The sequence below is a fragment of the Elgaria multicarinata genome, chromosome 1, assembly GCF_023053635.1.
Source record: "Elgaria multicarinata webbii isolate HBS135686 ecotype San Diego chromosome 1, rElgMul1.1.pri, whole genome shotgun sequence".
NCBI lineage: Eukaryota > Metazoa > Chordata > Lepidosauria > Squamata > Anguidae > Elgaria > Elgaria multicarinata.
Window position 1 is genome coordinate 59,428,975 of NC_086171.1, and position 25,993 is coordinate 59,454,967.

Sequence of the window (25,993 nt, forward strand, 5' to 3'; positions counted from 1 at the left end):
CATCAGCAAGCTAGTTTAGGCAGCATGATTCTCTCCTCCGCCACACTGTTGCCACCCCCCATCATTTACCGCCTGAGGCAAATGCCTCACTCTGCCTACTGGTAGAGCCAGCCTTGCTGGGGGAACATGAGAAGGAGGATGGTCATGTCCTTCTTCTGGCCTTCCCACAGGCAGGTGGTTGGCCACTGTGTGAGCAGAATGCTGGTCTAGTTCGGCCTTTGATCTGATCCAGTACTGCTCTTCTTATGTTAGGCAGGGATTCCACCTAGGTACCCTCAGCCAACTCTGCCCAAAGGAGAAAACAGCACAGAGGCTATACATACCTGGCAAGGAAGCTTGCTTGAACTGATAGGGCCGAGCCAGGCAGGTGACATTTCCTGGATGATATTAAGGTTTCCTAGTCAGGTCTGAGCAACTATGGTCTACTTTGCACCAGGTATGGCCCGTATCACTTCAGACTGCAGTTGGGGGCTCAGATAATGAAATGCCCCATCACACACATGTTCTTTCTGATTTCTAGTTTTCTAGGAATCTTTTCATTTGTTTGTTTTGAATACGTGCATTAGGGCCTAACAGGCCTTCTGCACTTGGCTCCCCTGCTGCCTTGTCCTTATCTGCACAGAAGACAGGCCTGAGAAGCCTGTCCACTGAAATCTGCACTCCTGGTGGCTTATAGTGTAATGGTACATACAAATGCATGTAGGAAAAATCTGTCAGCCATTTCTGGCATGGAAAGCAATTTCGGGAGGGCATGATTTGGTGGAGTGGAGTGGTGTGTGTGTGGTAGAGAGGGTACTTCACCTTTCCCCTGCCATCTCTTTTTGTGTCGGTGCTTCTGATCCAAATCATACCCCGTGAAATGCATTCTTCCTACAGAGTTCCAATGCGTGCATGTCCTTTCATACATGCATCTGGAACCCTGCAGGGGAGAGAGCAACTTGGGGGAAATCTGAAGGAGCAAACAGTTGGCAGGAAAAGGACTAAGCCAGGGGTGGGGAAGCTCTGCCCTATGAAGTTTCCCCATCCAGCCTACCAGCTTCTTCCCTAGGCTCCGCCCCTCTCCAGGGAAAAGCTCTTGCTTTCCCCTGGGGCATGGTGAGAAAGGGAGCCCGCGTCATTGTGCAGCAGGGATGAACTCTGACCTCCCATCAGCTGCTGAGAAGATCAGACCTTTCCTCTGCCATGGAAAGGAGGCACAGCCAGGGGAAGAAAGTTGCTGAGTTTTTCAGTCCTGCTTACTTCTGAGGACTGTCCTGCAGAAGCTTGCCCTGCTCACTTCTGAAAAGACATGCAGAGGCTTGTCCTACTTACTTGTGAGTAGAAATGCAGGGGCTTGGCATTTGGGTGCTATTTGAAGGTGCTGTGGAGTGATTCGGTCTTGTTCACTTGTGAGTAGACATGCAGAGGCTGTCCTGCTTACTTGTGTGTTAGGGTGACCATATGAAAAGGAGGGCAAGGCTCCTGTATATTTAACTGCAGGAGCCCTGCCCTCTCTAGTGACCAGATACAAAAGACTGCAGGTCTTTAACTATTGTGATGAAGAGGGAATTTCACCAGGTGCTGCATGCATACAAATGGCATCTGCTGAAATTCCCTTTTCTATACAACTAATAAAGATACAGGGAAGATAAAGCTGAAGGAGCCTTGCCTTATTTTGTATCTGGTGAAGAAGGCAGGGCTCCTGCAGCTTTAACTTTCCATATGGTCACCCTATCTTTCCTTATATCAAAACAAAAGTTAAACATGTTTAATAAAATCTTTAACCTCAGAATGGATCAGACTGACATTTTTGGTTTACTGGGCCAAGAAAGAATAAAGGTGGATACACTTGGATCTGATTGCCGTGATTAATTAGCTAATTTTGTTAAAATACTGACTAGGAGAAAAGAAAATTGCCTCTCATATGTTGTTATACTTGGCACCACAGTTTGAACCTCGTCAGCTGCAGGAGGCGAAATGGCAGCCTCTGCAGTACACGGAGCCTTTGGGTTCATGCGCTTCCAAAGGCGTGCGCACGTTGACTAGAGACAATTTGCATCTATCCTCCATCGAGAGATTTAATTTCTAGAAACCTGAAGGATTGGGCTGAAACTTCAAGAATGGCAACTCTAGTGCATGTGTATGCACAAGAACAAGTTTCAATAGGCACCCCAGAAAGACAAAATTATTCCAGTCATTTTATGGCAATACGTCAAGGAGAAATATGTGTTTCCCAAGATCAAAAAGGTATCCCAATCAACCTATGCAAAAAGGAATTGGGACCTTCATTTATCAGGAAATAGATTCTGTCCCTGCTAAATGGGAACCATTGCAGCTTGTGTTTGTATTATACAAGTGAGGCCCAAACACTTCATTTTGTCTAATAAAAGAAATTGCTGGTGAACAAAATTCAAAATCCCAATTGAATCATAATAGATTGTCTTTTCATTGTGTTTCTTTGCTTGCTTGCTTTCTGTGTTGGAAAGATCACAAATTTAGAACAATTTGGCTTCTGCCTTCCAAGAAACAAGTTCTCATGAATATAAAGAGCACACCAAATATACTTGCAAGGAAAAAGCAAAGCAAAAATGTCACAAATTCAAAACCTGGTTAGGCACTCACCTGTGCATCCAGTTTCTGTCCACAAAATGGAAATAGAGAAACCTACTCTATACACGTGTATTATGCTTTTTTTAAAAGGCCAGAACGAACTAACATGTATGGATTTCTTAGAATTAGACGTGTAATCAAATCATCCAGCTTCGTTTAGGATTATTGCTGGAGGGAGAGAGTGCATTTGATTACTATTCTCATAAACTTTTATTTCTTTATTTAGATTTAGTATTCCATCCTCTTCTAAAGGTTCAGAGTGCATCATTTTAAAATTTTCTTTTATTTCTAATATATATGTATATGTTGCATTACTGGGCTCTCAACGCATCTCAAAGTTACACACACACGCATGCACGCACACACACTTTATATGTACCATTTGACTTTCACATGTTATAGGCTGAGCATGGGTTGTTATTGAATCGTGGGTTGTCATTATATGGGAACCCTGCACTAAAGTTTAATTATAGGTTGTTAGCAACAAACAACATAGACTTCACGACCCAACAACAAACCATGTATTCTCTTCCTTGGTTGTTCATGATTAACAACCAATAGTTAAACTATAGTGCAGGGTTTGCACATAACGACAATCCACAATTCAGTCACAACCTGCCTTCAATCACAACCTGGACTGTCCTGCCTTTATATACTGCATTATTAAAACTACAGTAAAATATTGCAATTCCAGTACACAGTATCTAGAAATCAAAAGCGTGAGTAGCAATAAATGAAATTAACATCCATAGCCTCTCAGCAACCAAAACACTGTCCTAAACAGGAAGCTTTTAACTAAACTTCTAAAACTGAACCAGCCATATGGATTTACTAGGCACGGCATTTTGTCGCAGAGTCCTAAAGTATGTCTACATGAGAGTAAGTTCCAGTAAGTTCAATGGGACTTACTCCCCAAGATAGGGGTGGGGAGCCACTTTCAGCCCACTTTCAGAGAAGTTGTTGAGAACCACGTTCCAGTGTTGTGCAAAGGCGGTTAACCCCCACTCCACCCCACCATATTTTAGCTTAAAGTGTTTACTGCCAGCAACTAAGAGGCATTTCAACATTTTAGAGTGGGGGAAAAACTGCACAAAAGCTGGGAAACCACCAAACAAATCGGTGGCTGTGAGAAAGCTGGAGAGCCCTACTGAGGTCCCAGGAGGGCCAGATTTGGCCGCTGCACCTGAGATTCCCCACCCCTGCCCAACCGAGTGTGCTGAGCATTGCAACACAGCCTCAAGGCAGAGTAACAATGTAGCACCCTGAAATAAATGAAGGAAAGAAAAAGGTGCCAGGACCCAGAGGTACTTTAAATGAGCTCTAGTGTGGGCCCAATGGGATTTCTGATTTTTCCTTATTCAGCATGACAAAATTCTCTGCTACAACAACTACTTTTGAGATCAAATCCCTCACTTCCAGGCAGCAAGGAGGGGATTCTGCTTAGGGTCGTGTGTGTGTGTGTGTGTTGGCATCACTCTTAAGCACATGGAAAAAGTTGCAGTGCTCTTTGGATCAGGGCAAAATGCATAAAGCACAAAACAAAAGTGACTAATTTGACATTTCCCTTTGCCCCCGTCCCCGTTAGTACCGGATCCCATGCAGCCACACAAGGGACCATGCAATCTTAGCAGCACTGTGAGACGAGTAGTGGCCCAATCAAATGAAAGGCATAGGAAGCTATCTTCTTAGCTTTCTGTTTTGCTTTTCGGCTTATCAATAACCAATTTCATTCCAAGATAAAACGGACCTTCAGCCAGATATTTATCCAGAATTGAGAAACAAATGACATACAACAAACAGGCCCTTTAATAATCACTATTGCTCTATTATTTGCCTGTCAAGTTGCCTGCTTATGAAATATGAGATTTAGGCCTTAGAAGCCTCCTCTCTTTGAAGAGTAATATATTGGAGAGGGTAATGTGTCGTGACCTCAACGAACCTTCTCAGGATTCTCAGGAGACAAACACATTTCTCTGCGCAAGGCTGCAAGTTTAAATGCAGTTAATCCATTCGCCCAACCCCAGTGATTGAAAATATAGTTAAAGCTCAATCCTGTGTCTCCTCCTCCCCTCGACTTAAAAATTATTAATGTACAAAAGTCCTCTTAAGATACACACATATCCTGTAAATGGTTTAGGGGATCGGGGGTTCATATCCACTGCCCCCCCGCCCCCCCCATTGCTGCACCACCTGCTGGACATGCTCTTTGATAGCCACATCTTCAACAGTAGTGTGAAGGGGGCCTCTGTGCATACTGATACATGGATGCCGGTCTCCTCCATGAGAGTGGACACCCAAAAATAGAATCCAACTAGTCCTACCTACAGTAGACCCATTGAAATCAATGGGACTTCCGCTTAGGGTGACCATATTTTGGAAACCAAAAAGGAGGACACCCTTTGGGTGGGGAGGATGGGAAAAACCTGGTTGTTTCTTCAAATTTCGTAATCCCCTCCCCTTCCTGGATTTGTTACCAAAAATCCTAACAAATCTGGGTTTTTCCTGTAATATGGTCACCCTACTTCTGTTAGTTATGACTAACTTAAATCCCATTCATTTCAATGGGTCTACTGTAAGTAGGCCTTTTTGGATTCTACCCCAAGGGGCCTTCTCCGACCGTGACAGGAATCCGGTGCTGTTCTGGGGTCTGAGAATGCTTGTTTCCCTCTGCCTGTCCAAGTAAATTTCTGGACCTTTGGGTAGGGGAAAAGGGAGCTGGCCATGGTTCATAGGACTGAGGCAAACATAGCTCTGCTTGTAGCAGGTGTATAGGGCTACGATTGTCCCAATCTTGCTTGTAAGCAGGGGTGTTGCTAGGCCTGGGGCCCATGAGGCCACAGCCCTGAATCTACTCCCCAGAGTCCTGAGTGTCCACTGGTGCCAATGGCAGTTTTTTGCTTTAGCTTCATTGCCATGCAGAGGGTGATTTTCAAGAGGAATTGCAGTTGGGGAGGGAATGGTTAACTCTCCCCTCACATGCTGTAACAACCTCCCCCCACCCCAATATCTCCCTGCATGGCAATTAATCTTAGAAAAAAACCTTTTCTGTTAGTTTGGGACGATCTGGAACAGGGCGCAAATTTACTGAAGAATTTATGTTTTCTGAGATTATTTGGATGAGAAATTAATTGACTGGCTCCAGTGAAATTTAAATAAATTCTAGTAATTATTTCGACCTTTGCATATATAGATATACATCAACTTATACAAATTTTATGCAGATTTGTGTCTCAGGGGACTGGTCCCTGAAGCTTTTAAGTGCCTGCTTCCAAGACTCCTTATGAGTTCAATGCACATCTAATTACACAAACTACTTCACCACCAATAACAGATTTGTTGGCGGAGGAAAGAATTGTATTATTACAGTAACTATAAGCAGATCTTTGTTTTCAGGCAAAATGCAATGCATTGACTGGTAAGATGGTATCACAGTAAACTAGAAGTAAATTAACTGCCACATGGTCCTCCCCGCCAACCCCTCCTTCTCCCCCAACATAATCTAGAACAGGGGTGCTCGACTTGTGTTTTGGCCTATAACTCCCATAATCCTTCACCACTGGTTATGCTGGTTAGGGCTGATGGGAGCTGTAGGCTAAAACATTTGAAGGGCCACAAGTTACCCACCCCTGATCTAGAAAGTATCTTAAAAAGAAATACTATGTTATCTATCCAGACGTAGCGGGTACTCAAAGCCTTCCTTACCGAGGTTCCATTTTAGGCCTGTTGTGGTAACGCACTCGCAAGAACTCCCAACAGGAATGAGGCCGCACCACTTGCCTTCTAGTCCCGTGTTTACGTGGAGTTTGTGCTTTCCCTGCAACACAGAAGGAACTTTGATTTAGCTTGCACCGATCAGGAAACACAATGTTATGGAAGCAACTACGCTTTAGGCAAGACAGAAGATGCAGATGAGAGGCAAATCTGAGCTGTTAAGTTCAGATACGGAACACAGTGTGCTTCAAACCCATGCAAACGTACATGGGAGGAAGTCCTACTGAACTCAGTTGGAAGATTGTCTTAGTATTGCCTGAGTTGTTCCAAATGGAGCATCTTCTACTGACATGGTGCCCTCCAGATATTTTGGGATACAACTCCCAGCATACCTAACCATTGGCCAGGTTGGCTGGGGTTGATGGGAGTTGAAATCCACAAAATCAGGAGGGCACCAGGTTGGGGAAGGCATGAAACTTTGAGTTGATCCCAGGTGAAATCTTGTTCTAGGCTATTCTCCGCCCCCACTACACATTTCAGCATGTGCGTTTAGTGTCTTGTGTTGCAATGGATGCCATACTAGATTTAGGAGAGATTGCTTCAAATTCCACTTCATCATGAATGTACTGGATATCTTTGGTCAAATCACCCTGGCTCTTCTTCAGTTCCCATTATGTCAGGGGCAGGGATACTCCAGCCAAATTCAGCTCATGGTGCCCTCCGTTGGTCCCTCCCCCTCTCCAAACCCCACACCCTGGTCTGGAGACTTTGGAAGGAGGCGGAGCAGAGGAATCCCCATTTTATCTCCAATCTGTGGCCCCCTCACCGACAAGGGTGAGCAGCGTGAACGGCAATCACTTTGTTATCTCCAATTACAGATTTGAGATAATGTTGGGATTAAAGACTGATCTATTCCAGCAGGCCTATCCAGTGAGATTTTAGAATGTTTTAAAGATGTTTTAATCATGTATGGTATGTTTTTAATCAGTTTTTAATGTGTATTTTATATCATGTTTTTATACTGTTTGTTTTATACTTCGAATGGTTTTAGTTTTTGTGAACCGCCCAGGGAGCTTCGGCTGTTGGGTGGTATAAAAATGCAAATCATTATCATCATCATCATCATCATCTGGACTCAACTGGCACTTGCAGGGGCTGGGACTGCAAGCTGTTCCACATTGCTCGCACCCCAATCAGTGGTGCAGAAAGGTGGTTAGTGTTTCTTGCAGGAGCTGACCAAGCCCCTTTCTCTGTACAGCACACACACACCTCTTTTCAAAAAGAAGGGAAAAGTGGGTGGGGATGGTCTGGATGAGGTCATGGGAGGAGGGGGGCTTTGGGAGAGGGGACAGCTCCCCTGACATCATCCGGCCTGCTGACTTGGTCTGGGTGGCAATCTGACCCCTAGATCAAAAGAGGTTGTCTGCCCCGTCTTATGTAAAAAGACCCATCAAACAAAGTTGCTTTATGAATGGTTGTGACTATGAATGTGAAGACATCATGTCTAGGATCCAAGAAAAGGGAATACGTGCAGAAAGAGGAAGCAGTGAAGTCTGGCAGGTTGGAGGCATTCTGACTAGGCAAGCAGCCCACTTGGCTTACATGACTTTAAAAGAGGATGAGCCAAATCTATGTTCTATAAAGGGATATTAGCCATGAGAGCAAAATGTATGTATGTATTTATTTATTTATTTAAACATTTCTATCCTGCCCTATATCACTGGGATCTCAGGACGGCACAGATAAAATCATAACAATGTAAACATAAATTATATACACAATAAAAAACATATTAAATTGTTAACAAATTAAAATCAGTAGAATTTTTTTAAAGCAATAAAATCAATTAAAACTATGGCCTTAGCTAGACCTAAGGTTTATCCCGGGATTGTCTCGGAGTCATCCCTGTTCATGTAAATGACACACAGGGGATCCCGGGAGCAGGCAGGGATGACCCTGGGATAAACCTTAGGTCTAGCTAAGGCCTAAGTGTAACCATGGAGAATTTAGTCCTCAAAGGCTTCGATAAAGAGCCACGTTTTAACTTGGCGCCGAAAAGAAGCCAGCGTCTGTGCCAGTCGGACCTCCAAGGGCAGGGCATTCCACAACCGGGGTGACACAACAGAGAAAGCCCTCTCCCATGTCCCACCATAATGTATGTCTTGTGTTGGTGGGACGCAAAGACATCAGTGGCATCAAATCCCTGAATACCAGTTGCTTTGCTGGGTGGGGGGAAGATACAATGGAGGAGGGCTCTTGCCTTCATACCCAACTTGTGAGTTTCCCAGAACAATCTGAGTAGCTGCAGTTGGAAGAAAGATGCCAGGCTAGTTGAACCCTTGGCATGATCCAGCTGGTCTCTAAGATTTGCTATAAATCCCACTAGAAACTCAGGCTTACAGAGGTTTGTATATTCCCCCAGCCTCACTACCCAAGATCAAAGCAATTGTAAGCATGTCAAATGAGGTCATGTAAACAGCACTTTGAAACTCTCCAGGGTTTGAGAAAATATTGTTGTGCATGTTCTTTTTTTTAAAAAAAAGCATCTGATTTTATAGCTGTAAGAGAAGTCCCTGCATGTACTAAGCATAACTTAAAATATTGGAGAGAGACTAGTTTCAATTGTGTATTTTAGGACTATTCCCTTGGGATTGAAACTGGGATGGAAAACAGATGAAAACTGATGGAGACACTTCATTTTTTAAAATTAAAACTGCAATCCCATAACCCCAACTGGAGGATGCCAAATGTATAGACAGGACTTACACAGTGTTTAGTACTAGGGCATCAAGGGGAAGTCTTAATTGAAATATGTATTACAAAGTAAAGACAAAAGTAAGGGAAGCATATACTATCTCATCAGGCTACAGCAGAGGAAGAGGCAGGTGTGTAGGGCCTACTTCCTCAGCTCTACTGAAAGATCATGTCCATTTGACTCTTCCTCCCCCTCATCTGCCACTTGGGAGCAGCCATTCCATCAAGCCACAGAAGAGGGAGAGGTGGAAAGCAGAGCTACTCCATTGGCTCTGCTGAGAGACCAGCTCCATTGTGATCCTCCTCTCCCTGTGCCGAAGCCTGACGCTCTCTATTTTTCTATTCTCGATGCTTGCTACAAGAACTTTGTCACTTAGGAACTGGTGCCTGAGCTTGATGGTTTTCCTCCTCCCTCCTCCTCCCTTTTTTTCCTTTTGGGTCTTTTAGACTGCAATCCTGTGAGCAGAGACGGTCTCGTTTGTTACTGATCTCAGGTAAGCAGCTCTGGGACCACTTTGAGCTGACGAGAAGGATAAAAATGCTACAAACAAACATTTAACTCACAGTAGTAAGAGTTTATACAATGGTCGGGAGCCCAGCTGCGGCTTAGGCTCTCACGAGGGGGCTTGCTCTAGCCACCGGGAATTTCTGACACATTTTTTTTTTCTTTGAACAGTCGGCTTTCATGTCGTAGCACAAGCTGCTTTTGAAAGCCCCCTCAGTTTACAAAGTAGTTTCCCACATAGCATGCGGGGCAGCTGTTCAACAAAACCAATGCTGAAAGCCCCCTCAAGCTCCCAGAACCAAGTTTGTGTCTCTTTGGATCCTAGCCAAGGGTTTGTCTTCATGTGTTGAACAAAGTTGAGCAAGACCACAGCTAGGTTGAACAGCGAATACATTGTTCTTTTTTTAAAAAAATTAATCAATGCTGCAATAGTGGTTTGTTTCCCCTCTCATAAGAGCACCGAGTGCTCTTGAATGTTAATTTCAATGTATTTATTTAAAACAAACAAAAACAGACTCTAGTTTTATGCCATACATCTTATGAAAAAATGTGTGTGTGTTTTTTTTTAAAAAAAAACCCACAACCAACCATAAGGCTGCCCTCATCCATATCCACATTTTCAATTAAGCAAGGTCTGAGCAAACCTGGTTGACAGTTACTTTTGAATGAGGTCGCCATCTGCAATTAGGAAGGCTGGTTACATAGCTGAAGTTGCAATCCAACCCACACTGGGCTAATTGGGACTTACTTCTGAGCAAACATGCACACAGGATTATTTAATTGATCTGTTACATGTATATCCCACCTTTTTCCTCCAGGCAGCCCAAGGTGGCATACCTGATCCTCCTCCTCCTCCTCCTCTCCAATTTATCTTCACAACAATCCTGTGAAGTAGGCTAGGCTGAGAGTCCGTGGCTAGCCCAAAGTCACCCAGTGAGCTTCACAGCCGAGTAAGGATTTGAACCCGGGACTTCCCAGTCCTACTCTGACACTCTTAACCACTATACCACACTGGCTTAGATTAGTTTGCACATGCATGATGGATACCAGTGCGACACAGTGACGCGCAGTTCAATGCTACTCTTGTTTACTTGGAAGTAAGTCTTACTGGCCCTGTTCAGACAACACGATAAACCATGCTGCTTAACCACAAAATGGTTAATGGAATACATAATGCATTCCATTAACCACTTTGTGGTTAAGCAGCATGGTTTAGCGTGTTGTCTGAATGGGGCCACTGTGTTCAATGGGCCTTAGTTACTACTAAGTGTGATTAGGATTGCAGCCTGAAGGACTGTGCTATGAACCAGGACGTTTCAGGTTCCAAAACTGCCTGCCATGGATATTGCTCAGTTTCCGTCCTCACCCGTAAATTTCAAGCTGATAGTACTGATCTTCCTTACCTGGGTCAGTGGGAGTCTTAAGGATTACTAAGGCAATTCATATCGAGTGTTTTGATGGTGGGAAGACATATGAATGACAAGCATCACTATGGAAATAGAGCCAAGAAAGGACAGTCTGGTAAGGGGCTAGATCAACATTCCCCAATCAGGTGCCCTCCGAATGTGCAGGGCTACTACTCTCATAAGCCCACAGCCAGCTTTTCCCCACCAGGTTGGGAAAACCTGATCTAGATGAAGTTCACTCATTTGATAATGTGTATAGACATATTTTCTGATAGGACACCACAGAGAAGGTCGGCAGAAGGCCCCTAGGTAGCCAGTGTGGTGTCAGAGTGTGGTGCGGTGGTCAGAGTGTGGTGGTCAGAGTGTTGGACTGTGACTAAGGAGATCCGGGTTCTAATCCCCATTTAGCCATGGAAGCTCACTGGGTGATGCTCAGCCCAACATACCTCACAGGGTTGTTGTTGTGAGGATAAAATGGAGAGGAGGATTATGTATGCCGCCTTGAGGTACTTGGACAAAAAAGCTGGGATATCTATCTATCTATCTATCTATCTATCTATCTATCTATCTATCTATCTATCTATCCTGTATATATATCATAACTGGCCCAATGTAACATGCTAGCCAATGAGAATAAATAATAAGCGCTTCTTTTCCCAAGAGCATGTGAGAACTGACAGCCACTCTCTTAAACATTCTCTCCCTTTGGTTGCGTTGTGCAAGTGCATTTGATCAGGGGATGAGCACAGACCAAAGAAACCACTGGATTATGCCCCCCTATGAATATGACATCTGTAAATAGCTAGAGATCCCCCCACTCTCTCTTAGTAATTTTGCCATTCTCCTCCTCCTCCTCCTCCTCTTCTTCTTCTTCTTACTTTCTGCATTCAAATGGAATATTCCTCATTGCTAAGATCTCTGGGGGAAAGGCGAGCAGTTAATTAACAGCGAGACGTACATCTTATTGTTTTAAATAATAGATTTAATACAGTTATTCAGAATCAGAATCTTTTAAAAGCTAAGAGGCGAGGGCAATACTAGCAGAGAGCTTAAAAGGGTTATAAGGTTATTATGCATGAAGAACTAGGACATCAAAAACGGAGGTCCGGTATACTCTTTTTAATCTCCAGCAATCCTCCAGGGCGCTTTCTTCATGATATCACAGATGCATCAGCTTGACAGCAAAGGTGCAAAGACAGGCATTCTCTCAGTGATACCACAGACTCACCAAAGTCCAAGAATGAGATTTTTTAAGAAGCACTGCTAGACCAACCTACTTGGGCTGGCCTTTGGGGTTCAGAGTTAAGGCTACAATCCTATGCACGCTTACCTGGGAGTAAGCCCCATTGAGCACAGTGCTATTTAATTCTGAGTAAACATGAATAGGATTGCTCTACATGTCAGCAAGGGCTATGGACAATTTGAGGAGGATTTAATTTAATAAGCTTGTTTGTTTGATATGGAAGGCTTAGACAGTAGCAACAAGAGACATGGCCTTGTCAGTGGTGGCCCACCAAATATGGAATGTGCTTCCCACTGAGGTCCACCTGGAGCCAACATATCTTTCCAGCAGCAGGTTAAGACTGCCCTCTACTCCCAGGCATTTGACGGCATACGATGATTCATTTATGCCAGTTGTTTTTATCATCTTGTATGTTACTGTAACTGCTTTTTAAAATCTGTTTTAAATCGTTTTCAAATTTTCTATGCTAAAGATTTTACATTATGTTTTTATTATCTATATGTGTGACTTGTAATTCTTATGAATTGTCTAGAGAGCTGTGGTTATTGGGCAGTATATGATGATGATGATGATGATGATGATGATGATGATAAATGTCCTGGATTTTCAGGTTATGACAGGTTTATGACTCTAAATAAATACATTGGGATTAGGCATTTCACCAGCTTTGGGTCTGACCCTTCCTCCATAAGAAAGAAATTCCAATATTTCCAAAAAAACCCCGCTTCACTAATTATTTCCAGTTCCATTCCTGGCCAGGATTACAGTTTCCTTTTCCGGCCCCAATTCTTCCCCTCTTTTCTTTCCTACGAGGCCCTACTCAAGAACCTCTCAAAAAGAATCAAGGTAGTTGTTAACAGACACAACATTCAGTCAAAAAAAAAGTTCAGTCACTTGACTAGTCAAATATTGTCAAATAATGATCAAGATTTTTTTTAAAAAATATTTGCTATATTATATAAAACATTAATAAAAATAACATTGCCTTTATTAGAACAAAATAAGAAATAAAATCATAAGCAGGCTTGATACTTATGCTAATTATACAAACAAAATAGTTATTTAGAAACAATGAAATTAACTTTTTAGAAAATGGAACTTTAAATAATGTTGGGGATTAGATGTGAATGATTCATTGGGCAGTCCTTGTCTTTGGCTTTTATCCTGAGACACCAGTTGGCTTACATTTACAAAGAGAACTTAACAGTGAAATCCCATGCATATCTATTCAAGAGGGAAGTCCCACTGGGTTCAATATGGTTTACTTCCAGGTGAGTGCTTTTAAAAGCAGTTGTGCTAAGTGGCCTTCAGGATGATCCTTTCAACAGGGTTTCAGCAGCCTAGCTTTCTGGGAATATTGGACTATGTATGTGTGTAGGTATGTGTGTTAAATGAACTATGAGCTTATCATTGGCAACCTTCAATGTTCAAGTATGTCATGTAGCTACAGATGAAGTATATAACTAGGAAGATGATGGAAATCCTCATGACAGATTTGTGTGTGCAGCGCCCAACTCATCCTTGTTTATCAAAGAAGGGGGCCATCCCTAAGTTTTGTGCTAACCTCACTGGACTTCTGGCAATGGACACTTCCCCCTTTCCAGCCCCCTTGATGACAGCATCCTCACTACTGCTTGCTTGTTCACCAAGCAGAGACCAGCTGCACCTAGAAGGGAAGGCGATAGAGGAGGGAAGTGACTGAGCCGAGCATCAGTTGCTCTTCACCTGCTGTTCCTTCCGAGGGGGCAGGCCCTCACCTGACACCCGGTGGCCCAGATGTGCCAGCCTGATGGGCCAGATTTGGCTTCCAGGCCAGAGGGTCCCCATCCCTATCCATAGGATGAGCAATTGGCAGTATTGGTACTGAGAGGGCCATAAGGGGAGTTTCTGCAGGTGACTCCAACCGTGAGCTGTACCAGATGCCATTGGGCATGTGAAGGCTAACACAAATGGCCTACAGGTTGCTGTAGTGCTAGCAGTTCCAACAGCTGCTACACCCGCTTGCAGAATTGCCCCTTACAGCTTATCTTCTGGACACAGCTGGCTTCTTTTGGCAAAGAAGAACAAGTAAGTCACAGTAAAGGGAAGTTCTTCTGTGCCAGAACATGACAGGCCACTGTATGAACTAGCCCCTTGCCAATTTCTCATGTAGCACTCCCATCCCTGTGTGGTGATAGCTGGCATTTAATCTAACAACTCGAGGGAAGAGCTTAGCTAACAAGTGCCCTTATGAGGTAAATGGTATTTCTCAACACTTGTAGATACGTACATAAGAAATAGTTAGGTGTCCAGACAATCTCCTAAGGACTTCACTGTGTCAAAAGATAAAAGGTAATCACATTGGATTGTGGAAGGGCATTATTGTCATAGAGAAGAAGGCTGTGAAGGGCTACAAGTCATAATGGCTATACATATCAGCTCTAGCACCAGAGGCAGTGTTCCTATGTACACCACTTTCTGGACAAGATGAGTGGGAGGGTGCTATTTGTGGGCTTCTCACAGGCCTCAGCTTGGCCACTGTGGTAACAGAATGCTGGACTAGATGGGCCTTTGATCTAATCCAGCATGGTTCTTCTTATGTCGTTCTCATAGGCTGCACTGAAGAAACAGTTTGGCGATGGTAGATCACATCCCAACACTGCTCAGGTCCTAGTGTATCATACAAGCAGCCATTCTAGTCTACAACCTGGGTCCACCAGCATAACTGGTGTCCAACTTGCTATGGTGCAGATATGATGCCTCAGTTTGGCACAGGATGAGCCAATATGAATGGGTGCAGATGCATCCGTAAGCTTTAAAGTTAAAAACCAAAAAACAAAGCCAAGGTAGTTTACGTATTCTCTTTTATGTTTTAGCTGCCTCCGAAGTGGAGAACCTGCACAGAGCTTTAACATTTTAACTCCTGAATCCAAATCTGACCATGCTTTAATTAATGTTACTGCTGATCAAAATCATGTTATATAATGTGGCTGCATCGATTTTTATCTTATTAAACCTTTTTTTGGAAAAACTTTGATCAATCAGAAAAATTGATTCAGTTCTTTTCCCATTTTCATTTCATGTCTGGTGATGGAAAATAAAGATCAATGTTTTAAGTTCAGCCTTATGAGGAAAACACCCAAAGGTGTTTTTTTTAAAAAAAGAAGTGTTTCATCCAAAACAAGACTTTGCTTTTCATATTCTTTGTTTGCATAGCTTCATATATATATTTTGCTCATATTAATATACTATTTCAATTAGAAATCCTTAAAAAAATAGGGCTTTTATTCATTGAATGCGGTCTTTGTGACTAACAAAACAGTATAGAACTGATGGCAAGAAAAATGAGCCTTGCAGCAACTGAACTAAAAGTTCAGTTCATAATTCATTTACTTCACAGTGGCATTAAATCCAATAGGGAAAAAATGTCTTTTGAGGTTTCCCTCATAAAGATCTACCTTGAATTTGATCTTTTCTACACAACACTAAACAGAAAAGGGGGGAGGTTTAAGCAACTGCTATTTGATTGGATATATGGGATTAGGAATCCCTAAAGACCTGGTTTGGACAACATAAAAGCCCAGCAGTGTTAAACACATGTGTGACCCTAACTTACTTCACAGTGCCCGTTTTACAGGATGTAGTATAAGAGGGAGCATTTTCTCAAAATGCATAAACCTCCTCAAGCAGTATTTGCTTCTTCCTGGCATCTCATTTATCATCATAGCCATAATACTGATGAATTATCCCTACAGAATTCCAGTGCTATATTAGGAGATAACCAAAGGCTATCCAAAATGATTTTGTGATCCAGCACAGGGAAACAAAGCAAAGCAAAACGGATTATACGACAGCAAGTCTTGCAGGCATACAAAATCTGTGGAAGGTATTCTGGAGAAAGTGGCTTTCCTGGGTCTATTTCAATCTGGTGCTAGTTAAGACAAGCTGCCTCAGGGTGATCTGGTGCGTGGGGGGGGGGGAACAAAATAACAATCCTATTTACTAATAGCAAGCACTATTCTTCATGTGTCAGTGCCGGCCCTACCGTTGGGCAGAGTGAGGTGACAAGGCACTGGAGGAGAGACCTGAGTGCCAAATGGCCTGCCCTGTGCCCTCTAAGCTAACCTGCTGCCCTTTTCACTGTTAGCGTTGAAGAAACAGTCTGGTCAGCTTTTATACATGAACAGGAGAGGGTGCCATCTTGTCCTTTACCTCAGCAGCAAAATATTTTGGGCCAGCCCTGCTGAATGTGGATAATTATGTAGCCAAAGCTGCACCATCCAAGCTTAAGAGGGAAGTTATCACCAAGCTTGGGGGAAGGCCCAAGGTTTGCGGAAATACAGAAAATCTTTAATCCAAAAAGAAAGAAAGAAAGAAAGAAAGAAGAATACTGAGCACACTCAGTATCCACGCTTCGAATAGCTCCTTTTAGAGTTCTGGCTGGTTTGGACTGAAACCTGGAGAGGATTCACCACCCCACTGACATCGGAGCCAACAGCCTCTGCTGCTCATTGGGCACAGAATGTGCACCACATTTTGGAGGTGCGTTCTGCCATGTGAACCCTCACTTGCTGTCTTAGTTGCTACAGTTGAGGAGCCAGGCCTGTACAAGTAGAACCCTGAAATGAAATCTTGCAGTGTGGAGTACTCCTGTTCAGGATTCTGGCCGCCAGGCAACCATGTCCTCCTCCACGATGTTTAGACATAATTTTTTTTTAAAAAAATCCTACAACTCCCATCATGACCCAGTCAGCCATGTTGTCTGAAGCATGCTGAGAAATGAAAGCCTTTTTCTGCCTGAAGTTTGGCTTAAGTTCTGACGTTCTGCTTAAGACATTTGATGGTAAGAAATCATTTCTATTTACAGAACTAGGAACATCCTGTAGAAAGGGTCTGATTGGACTGAAGGGAAGGTACACAAGAGCATGGCACAGCACCGTCCGTGCATCATGCTCCTCACTGGCACCCCATCTGCTCCTGTAGGAGATCCGTTTGGTTTTCTCAGTACCTTCTGCATCCTGCAGTGATAAAAAGGGTGTCATAGGTATTTGGAATTCCACATGTTTCCTTGCCATAGCTGAAAGCGCCGGGGTGCCTACACACCAGAGTGCCTGCGCTTCTATTCAAATAAAGCAGGCAGGCTCTCCATCTTGGAGTTCACTCCTACCTGTGGTGCTTAGCAGCCTTTGCATATTGACTTTCAGAGCATGCTCCTATTTCTGCTTCGAAGTCACATGGATTTCAAACACATTCATGAGCAAACTGCTCATTAAAATTGCATCCCCCACTGTGGAGTTCCCCCTCTTTTTTTTGTTTTGTTTTTGCATATACTTACTTATTTGATGTATCTTTTGAAGAAAGTTACAGGCTTTTAGATTACAGGGGAAGAATGGAGCTGGTGGTTGTAACTCTCAAAATTAAACCGCACTTGCCTTGCATTCATGTTTGTTATATATTAAATAATGCTCGGCGTAGTACGTTTTTGTAATGAGATTTGATGGCTGTCAGATGTTGCCGTCCTCATACAGGTGCTCTGTTATTTAATGTTAAATATATAGCCAGCATCCTTGCATCATCAATTAGCAAGAATGCGTACGTCATTTGCACACCTAGACATATGGAACCAGGGAAGAGATTTAGCAGAGTTTAGGGGGCAATTTTACACAGCCCCGAAGGGGACAAACGGGAGTTACGCAAGGGCAAAGGCTTGCTCTTGTTCAACCCTAATTTATTTCACTATTGCTTGGGTTTATGTTTGTGGTGTCTTAAACAGATTTGCTGATTTATAACTATATGTAACTAGGTGGCATTTTGGTGCATATGTTTCAGAACAAATGCACATGGATGTTTAAAAGGGGATTTGATGTAGTGTTTTTAGCACTGCCATGTACATAGATGGGAGGGTTCAGTTTACCCTGCTCCCATCAGCTGACATGGTGAACACTGCAGATCGCAAGGCCAATGGATGCTGGGGCTTTCACCTATGACATCCCACTTTGAGGAGGGCAGTGTTATAAAAGGTACAGTGCTATTGTTTTTCAAGGACACTTCAGGTGCTCCTGGTTGTATGTTACCATGTGTCAGTTCATGGTAACATACAACAAAGAGCCACACAGCGAACAGTGGCTGCTGCAGTATCAGCATCAGTGCTGGTACAGTACCAGTACCAGCACCTACGGATTCACTCTTTGAGCAATGTGATTTTCTTCAGGAAAAGGTGTCTGCATTTTCAAGAAATACTTCTTGCTTCCCCATGCTACAGCAGCAAACACTGAATACTAGAATCTGTCCTTAGGGTCTGCCCTTAGTTTAAATCCATATGGCTAGCTTAAAATTCCTAATGGCAGGTTCCGGTATCTTGAAGCATTGATAGTGTAAGTGCTCTGCACAGATCTCTGGATCAGGACTTGAAACTAAATAGGTTATAGACTCTTCCATGAAAAACAGGGGCAGCTTTAGTTAAAACTCCACCTGTTCTTCACATAAAAGTCCTGATCCCGAAATCTGTGCAGAGCACTAACACTGGGCACCTGCCAAGCTATTTCTTCTTTCTGGAAGTGACTGGAGTGATTCCTTCATTCATTTGAATAGATAGGGGTGGGTGGGGAAACCTTGCTGAAAGATGGCTGGAGGTGTGTGTGTGAAGTCCATCCCCACTGAGGACTCTTGGGGCAAGAGGGTCCTTGGTTTGGGGGAAGGAGGGAAGGAAGGAAGAAAGGGAGGAAGGACCAGAAAAAGAGAAAGGAGGGAGATGATCCAGAGAGAGAGAGAGAGGTCAAAGTGAGAAGTACACTGACAGGGTTCACATTTATTCACATACACAAATACAGATAAGTGGGGGCACTCCCAACATTTTTTGTGATTGGCCCTCTATCCCCCACCCCCAGTAGCTAATTTGTGGTGGTGCCTTGGGCACTTTTTCCAAAATGCCAGATGTATCCCTAGGCCCCAAAAGGTTGGAGACTGTCTATGCTCCAAGCAATGTTAAAATGATGCCAAGCAGCTGCTAGAATGGCTCAGAAGCTCTGGATTTTTGCAAACTGAAATTATCCACCCATTGCCATTTTGCCCCAGGGTAAACTCACAAAACGCGAAACCACAGCTATAGCTTATTACTTCCTCAGCAAATAAATGGGAAAACATCATTGTTGATTCTAACACAGGCGTGGGCATATTGGGGATTCTGAGTGTGTGTTGTTGGCACTATCACAAAATGGCTGCCATGGGGGGGTTGCCATTCGTGAAATCGCTACCATGGTGGGCTTGGCTGGTCACAAAGCAGTCATTTCCCAGAAGGCAAATGGATAGGGCTAAAAGAAAAGTAACTCGACCTAGAACGTAAGTACAACGCAGAGAGGGGGTCTGAGCTCCAAGACACAAAATCACCCTTTTGAACGCAAATAAAGATGGCACTGTAGAACAGCACTTCACTTTGCAGCATGCCAGCCTACCATTTTTTTTTATAAAAAATCTCAATAAAATAATATAAAAATCGGGAAGGGGCACAGAGTTTGTTTGGTGCCAAGAGCAGCATCCAAGGGTACAGTGGTACCCACAGGCATCACATTGGAGACCCCAGCTCTAAGCCACTTACGCCTCAGAGGCTGGTGTTTTTAAGTCAGTCACTTGGCTGAGGATGCATTTCAACTGTGTTTATGTGAAAAATGCACTTGGGGCCCATTTCTTGGGCATGGAAATACAAAATATAGTTGGGGAAAAGAAGGGGTACATATTTTAACTTTACATATAGAGTTTTGTTTTCATAGAACAGGTAGAACTACTCATTTTCTTCTCTGCAGTTCTAGCAATTTTCACATTCACTGCATAAAACTTAGACTGCTTCTTATAAGCACTGTATTTTCCTTGGGCAATTTTCATCAAAGAAACTGGCAATTCTCTGTAAAAAAAAAGAAATAAGAAAAAAAGAGGGGGGAGAATTCAACCTTGTGCCAGAGAACAAGGGGTGAGAGAAAGAGCCAAGAAATCATAAGATATTATCCCTGGCCTTGAGCTACCAAACGCGCATCTCATCAAAGGCTTTCTTGAATTTCATGGTCAAAATGTTAAACTGCCTTTTGGGCCATTACATTAATAGCTGAAAGTTTCAAAGTTAAAAACAACATTTTGTTTCACTTTTAGCATTCCATGGGATTGATTCCACTTTCTGATCTGCTCCTGCCTTTCCCCCCTTCTCTTTTAGGGGAGAAGGGGCGTGCGTTATTTTGATGTGTTTTAAAAGAGCTTGGAACAAAATGTTCAAGGCTCCTTTTTCAGTCATAGAATCATAGAATAGTAGAGTTGGAAGGGGCCTACAAGGCAATTGAGTCTAACCCCCTGCTCAATGCAGGAATCCACCCTAAAGCGTACCTGACAGATGGCTGTTCAGCTGCCTCTTGAATGCCTCTAGGGTGGGAGAGCCCAAGACCTCCCTAGGTAGCTGGTTCCATTGTCGTACTGCTCTAACAGTCAGGAAGTTTTTCCTGATGTCCACCCGGAATCTGGCTTCCTGTAACTTGAGCCCATTATTCCGTGTCATTCCTGTTCAGAATCTTTCAGCCAAACATATCCCTCATACTCAGGATCTGACTGGCTTTTTAGGAAGGTTCTTTAGCTTTAGTAGTAATAGAAACACACACTTTACGCACTGAAGACTCTAGGTCCCGGACATTGAATCTCTTCCAGCTTGAGGGCTGAATTCAATTTTGGAGAAGCTCTCAGGGACCACATTCTAGTGGTGGGCGTGGCAGAAGGGGGCAGGACCAAAAGCAAAAGGGGGAAAGGTCAAAAATACAAAACCACCAGCCTATTTTAGCTTCATAGAATCATAGAATCATAGAATAGCAGAGTTGGAAGGGGCCTACAAGGCCATCGAGTCCAACCCCCTGCTCAATGCAGGCTTGTATTGCCAGTAACTAAGCCTTAGGAGAGGCAATTCCACCTTTTAGAATGGGAAGAATACTGCAAAGAAACTGAGAAACCAACAAATGTTTGGTGGTCAGGGGCAAGGGCCTTCTGGAGAACCGTGGAGAGCTGGATTTTCATCAACCCTATTCTAGATCCAGCCCTCAAGTCTCCTGCCTGAATCCCCCCAGAGCTACTGCCAATCAAAGCAGCCAGGAGTGGACTAGATAGATGACTGATGTCGCTCTGTAGAAGGAAGTTTCTACATGTTTCTATTTAAGTTACATTACTGCAGTAGTAAGGGATTTCCTCACAGATCCAAGTCGCTAATGAATCTGGATGATTTGTTGCCTTCTCCTACAGTGGGCCTGTTCAGTCAGCACTCTGGGCCGTGGTCAGGCCACGAACCCTTTTGCAGCAAATGGTTAATGAGTGTGTTTAAACTGTGGTTATGTAGCCGCCATGGTTAGGAATGGTTCACACAACACACTAAGTGATGAGTCACATGACACACTAAGCCATAATGTTTAGCTCAAAATGCCCAACCACCATGGCTTAGCGTATTGTCTGAACAGGGTCAATATGGGGCTTTCCTCATTTGCTTGGGTCACCGGGTGCTATTTGTTTGCTGGCGGCTTCTGGTTGAATGCACTTACTCTGTGCTTGTGGCACACTGTGGTCTGGATTGTCTTGGCATAGACTGGGTGGTGGTCAGGGATGGAGGGGAGACAGTAGGGGGACCTGGGTGAAGATCCCTTTAGATCTCTTACAACTCCATGGTTCTAAAATATGCCAAAGGTTTTGTGGGTATTCACAGCACATCCATATGAGCAGCCACCAGACAAAGCAATGTTGCAGACCAGATCCAGTAGAACAGCTTCCCTGAAAATGAGGACTCTGCAGACTTCCTCTTTTTGTCTTATTTTATATCAAACATAAGCAAAAACCAAGAAACACAGCATATTTTCCCCCAAATACAAGACACTGAGAGAAGGCCTAACTACTACTATCAAAAGGTGTCACGTGACTTTCAGTTTCACTTCCCTAAGAAAAATATTAACCTTTTCAAGTTTCAACCAACGATGCTAAGTATTTCAATTGGTACGAAATGTTAGGCATCACCAAGGTTGAATGGAATACAGAATTTCTACCTCCTTATTTCTTTCCTTTCTCTTCAAAAAGTTAGAAAGACTGAAGAAAGACTAAAAGAAGAACTATCAGCATAATCTATATTACCTATGTTAGGGTGTTTCAAGTACTCAACACATATAGTATCTCAGTAATCTTTACAGTAACCCTATAAGGCAGATAAATAATATCCTATTATTGAGGAAGGTTGGGCAACAAGGCCTGAAACAGAGAGACAGTAGTTTGCCTACAGATGGCTAGTGAGTTCATTTCAAAGAGGACATAAAGTCACAGCTCAATCTCCCTTGGTCACTGTGCTGCACTAGAGTGTGACCTGAAAAATCCCTGATGCAAATCTCACCTCAGTAGTGAATTCACCGGGTAGCCTTAGGCAAGCCATCATCACTCAGCTGTTCGGGTGGCCAAAAAAGGGGACAAAAGAGGATGCCAATCTGTATAATATTTGCATATGCTAATTTGGATATACAAATGCAAATTTGGAAAAACTCTAGTTTAAGTTGAAATAAACCACATCTCACCATTGTAGGGAAGACTGTGACAGGTGATCTTGTGGCTGCTCAGTCTGCATTACAGGTGCTAACTCTTGTGGGAAACTTCCAGGTCCCTGCTCTCCTTTTCTATGATTCTTCAGCTTTAAACTTTGAGCTTCTCTAAACAAGCGATTTATAGTACGCGTGTGACTGGCCAATCACAGAAGTTTGCAGGTTTATTACACAGCATTGTTAACAGCCAGGACGTCTTCCATGCTATCCTCTGGAAATCACGCATTTGGAAAAACCACAGATAATGCAGTAATATCCAGAAAAAGCAGGATCTTTCCACCACTAGATGGTGCTATATCATTAAAACACAATGGGGCCTTTCTGAGAAGCAAATAAATCATGTGGTCACATGTGAATGAGCACAGGATGGTGGGGTTACAGTGAGGAAGAAAGCCATTGTAAGGCATGGGATTTTTCCTGTGTATAGAGAAGCTTTGACTGGGCAGCCCATCAAACAGAAGACATCTTCAAATAGAGGACTATTTAAAGACATCTTCAAATAGTAGGACAACTGGCCACCCTATGACTGACCTAAGTCACAAGTTTGTTGCCAGGATTATTAGATGTGAAATGCTTTGAATGCTCTAGAGCATTGTATAAATGCAAAGTATTAAAAGTGTGATTTTACTTAACGTGAATGTCTTTAAATTCCCCTCAAAAACAAATCCCTCCCTCCATTAATTGATATCTGAAGCTAATTAAAAATATGCCACAAATAAATACTCCTATATACAGTTGAAATAAACACAATGGAAACTTCTGTTTTGATTTAAAGGTTTCAAGCTATATAATCATAAACATGATATATGCCAGTGTACCACCATTAATCCGTGAGCTGTTGATAACTGAAGTTAAGCAAGTTCCTGCATAAAAACTGTTGATAATGGCTCTGAAATTATTGGCACAAAGTCAGGAACAGCTTGATCGTAACAGATTTGTATATAGTTACCCAGCACAACAACTTCAATACACTCTTGGGAGGTCAAACCTCAGTTGTAGTGTAAGTTCACCTACCATTTTGAGAGAGAGAGAGAGAGAGAGAGAGAGAGAGAGAGAGAGAGAGAGAGAGAGAGAGAGAGAGAAATCGTATTTTTGTACTGAAAGCCTGTCCATCAATTGTTGGGTCCCTGTACTGTCTCTCAACCTCCACTGCCCTGGATCCACCAAATTTCCCCAACTCTTTCAAGATCCTATCGATAAATTATTGAATTTTACTGAGACCCAGAAAATGTTCTACCTTCTTGCAGCAGATATAAATGTGTTCATTATGTACACGATAGTATCTATAATAATAAAGTAGGATGTGTATCTGTCTATCTCTCTGTAGCACCAAGACCCTGAAATCTAGACATTTGAAACCTGACATGCATATTAAGAGGTCCCTAACAGATGTGCACCTGGGGGATAATTTGTTTAATTAACTGTAATGGTTGTAATGTGGTTGAAGCCTGCAGTACCATCATCAGTTTCTAGTCACGACTACTATCATCAGTCAGATTTCCCAAACCAGCACATAGCTTTGCAGTCCCGACAGTTTGAAGTCAGGGGAGATTACTAGACCAAGAGACGGAGTTATACGGTTCCCACACCCCCTCTGCTGTGAGGCAGTTTCCCTTGAGGGGAATAGAGTGGATAGACCCCTTCCTCAGGGGGCTCCAGTGATGCACCGTGGCCTAAGGGTGCCAACAGGCATGGCTTCACTTAGACAGGGTGGACACAATGCATCCAACTCTGACGCTGCTTGAAGGCTTTGCTGTATCAGACTATCAAAGTCTATTCCAACCCATGCAAAGCCAGGTCTATTCAACTCGTCATCAATAACACTGAACCAAAAATGCCTTCACCATTTATCAAGGTAACTACTCCCCTTGTTCAATGATAACGCCAGAAGAAGAAGAAAAAAATCTGTCTTTTTCTCTCCACCTCCTCTCCCCATTTTTTCAGTTTCATCTGTAAATACTCAGTTACTACATTATACAAATAAAGGCAGCAGTGCTTATTGGAGAATAAGTCCAACAGAAGTCAAATGGGACTTGCTTTTGAATAAACGTGCATAGGATTGGGTTGCAGGCAGGTGGCAATATCACCCGCCCGCAACCCACACGTTGGCAATATCGGAGTCACAGGATTTGCAAAGCATTATTTGGTCTTCTGATCAGTGTTTTTTGACTGCATTCTGGGAAATCCTAAGGTTCTTCACTTGAAATAATATGTAAAGGGGGACTACCTAGCGTGCTACTACAGATCTTGCCCCAGAATGCACAGATGCAGGTGACTAGAATGGCCACTTATGAATTACCGAGAAAGAAGGCAAAAGAAGACAGAAATCTGGATAACGTTTGGATGTGCTTATTTGTAAATATAATTGCAAATTTAGAAATGATTATTATAATTTAAATAGCAATACAGTACATCTCACCACAGTGTGTAAAACTGTGACCAGGTGTGCCTGCCTGTTCAGACTGCTGTTCGGGTGCTCACTGTTGATGGGCAAAATCTCTTATGGTTCTTTATCTTCATACAGGTCTTGGACTGGACAGCCATTCAATAGAGGACGCCTTTAAGTAGAGGACGTTCCTCTGGCAGCCAGGGCTGGTGCCAGACTATTTTGTGCCCTAGGCAAGTCAAGCTACTTGCACACACACACACACCCCAAAAATTTGCCAACTTTGATTCAGCTGTTCAAAAAGAGTTTCTGAACTATTATATTTTCCTTTTATTATGTTTTCCCCCCTTAAAACAGCTAATTTGTATAAAACTGTGACCCTTAAAGGGCAGTTCTGCGCCCTAGGCAGCTGCCTAGTTGGCCTAATGGTAGTGCCGGCCCTGCTGGCAGCCCTTCAGGTTCAGGACTATCCTCTGTAAAAGAGGACACATGGCCTATGGGATGAATGTTTGGCACATCTTAGGTTGCATTCTTAGTTCATACAGATGGAAAGTGGGGGCCCAAAGGCCTGGCTAATGACACATCTGAACTGAACATAGGTTCTGCCTAGGATATGCCCCATAATCCTCTGCAACATGCAGAAGTTCCTTAGCAGCAAAGGTGGCAAGAGCACACTGGCTGTAGAAAGCTTGAAAACCATCATCATAATCTTGTAGCAAAGACTGTAGTTTACGGTGCCTCCTGGCAAAATGCCCCACAAATTAAACGTGATAAAATGGAGCCACCTTTTAAAGGCAGTATAAGCATTGATCAATTTGGCAAGGGCAA

The 25,993-nt window shown here is 43.1% G+C and overlaps 1 protein-coding gene across 1 annotated transcript in view; it reads right to left on the bottom strand.

Moving 5' to 3' along the window:
* Nucleotides 1-25,993, bottom strand: part of TPK1 (thiamin pyrophosphokinase 1) — a 347,090-nt gene that overhangs the window by 75,924 nt on the left and 245,173 nt on the right. Inside the window, exon 8 of the mRNA XM_063129032.1 lies at nt 6,292-6,403. Coding sequence (XP_062985102.1) covers nt 6,292-6,403 — 112 coding nt within the window. The remainder of the gene's footprint in view (nt 1-6,291; nt 6,404-25,993) is intronic.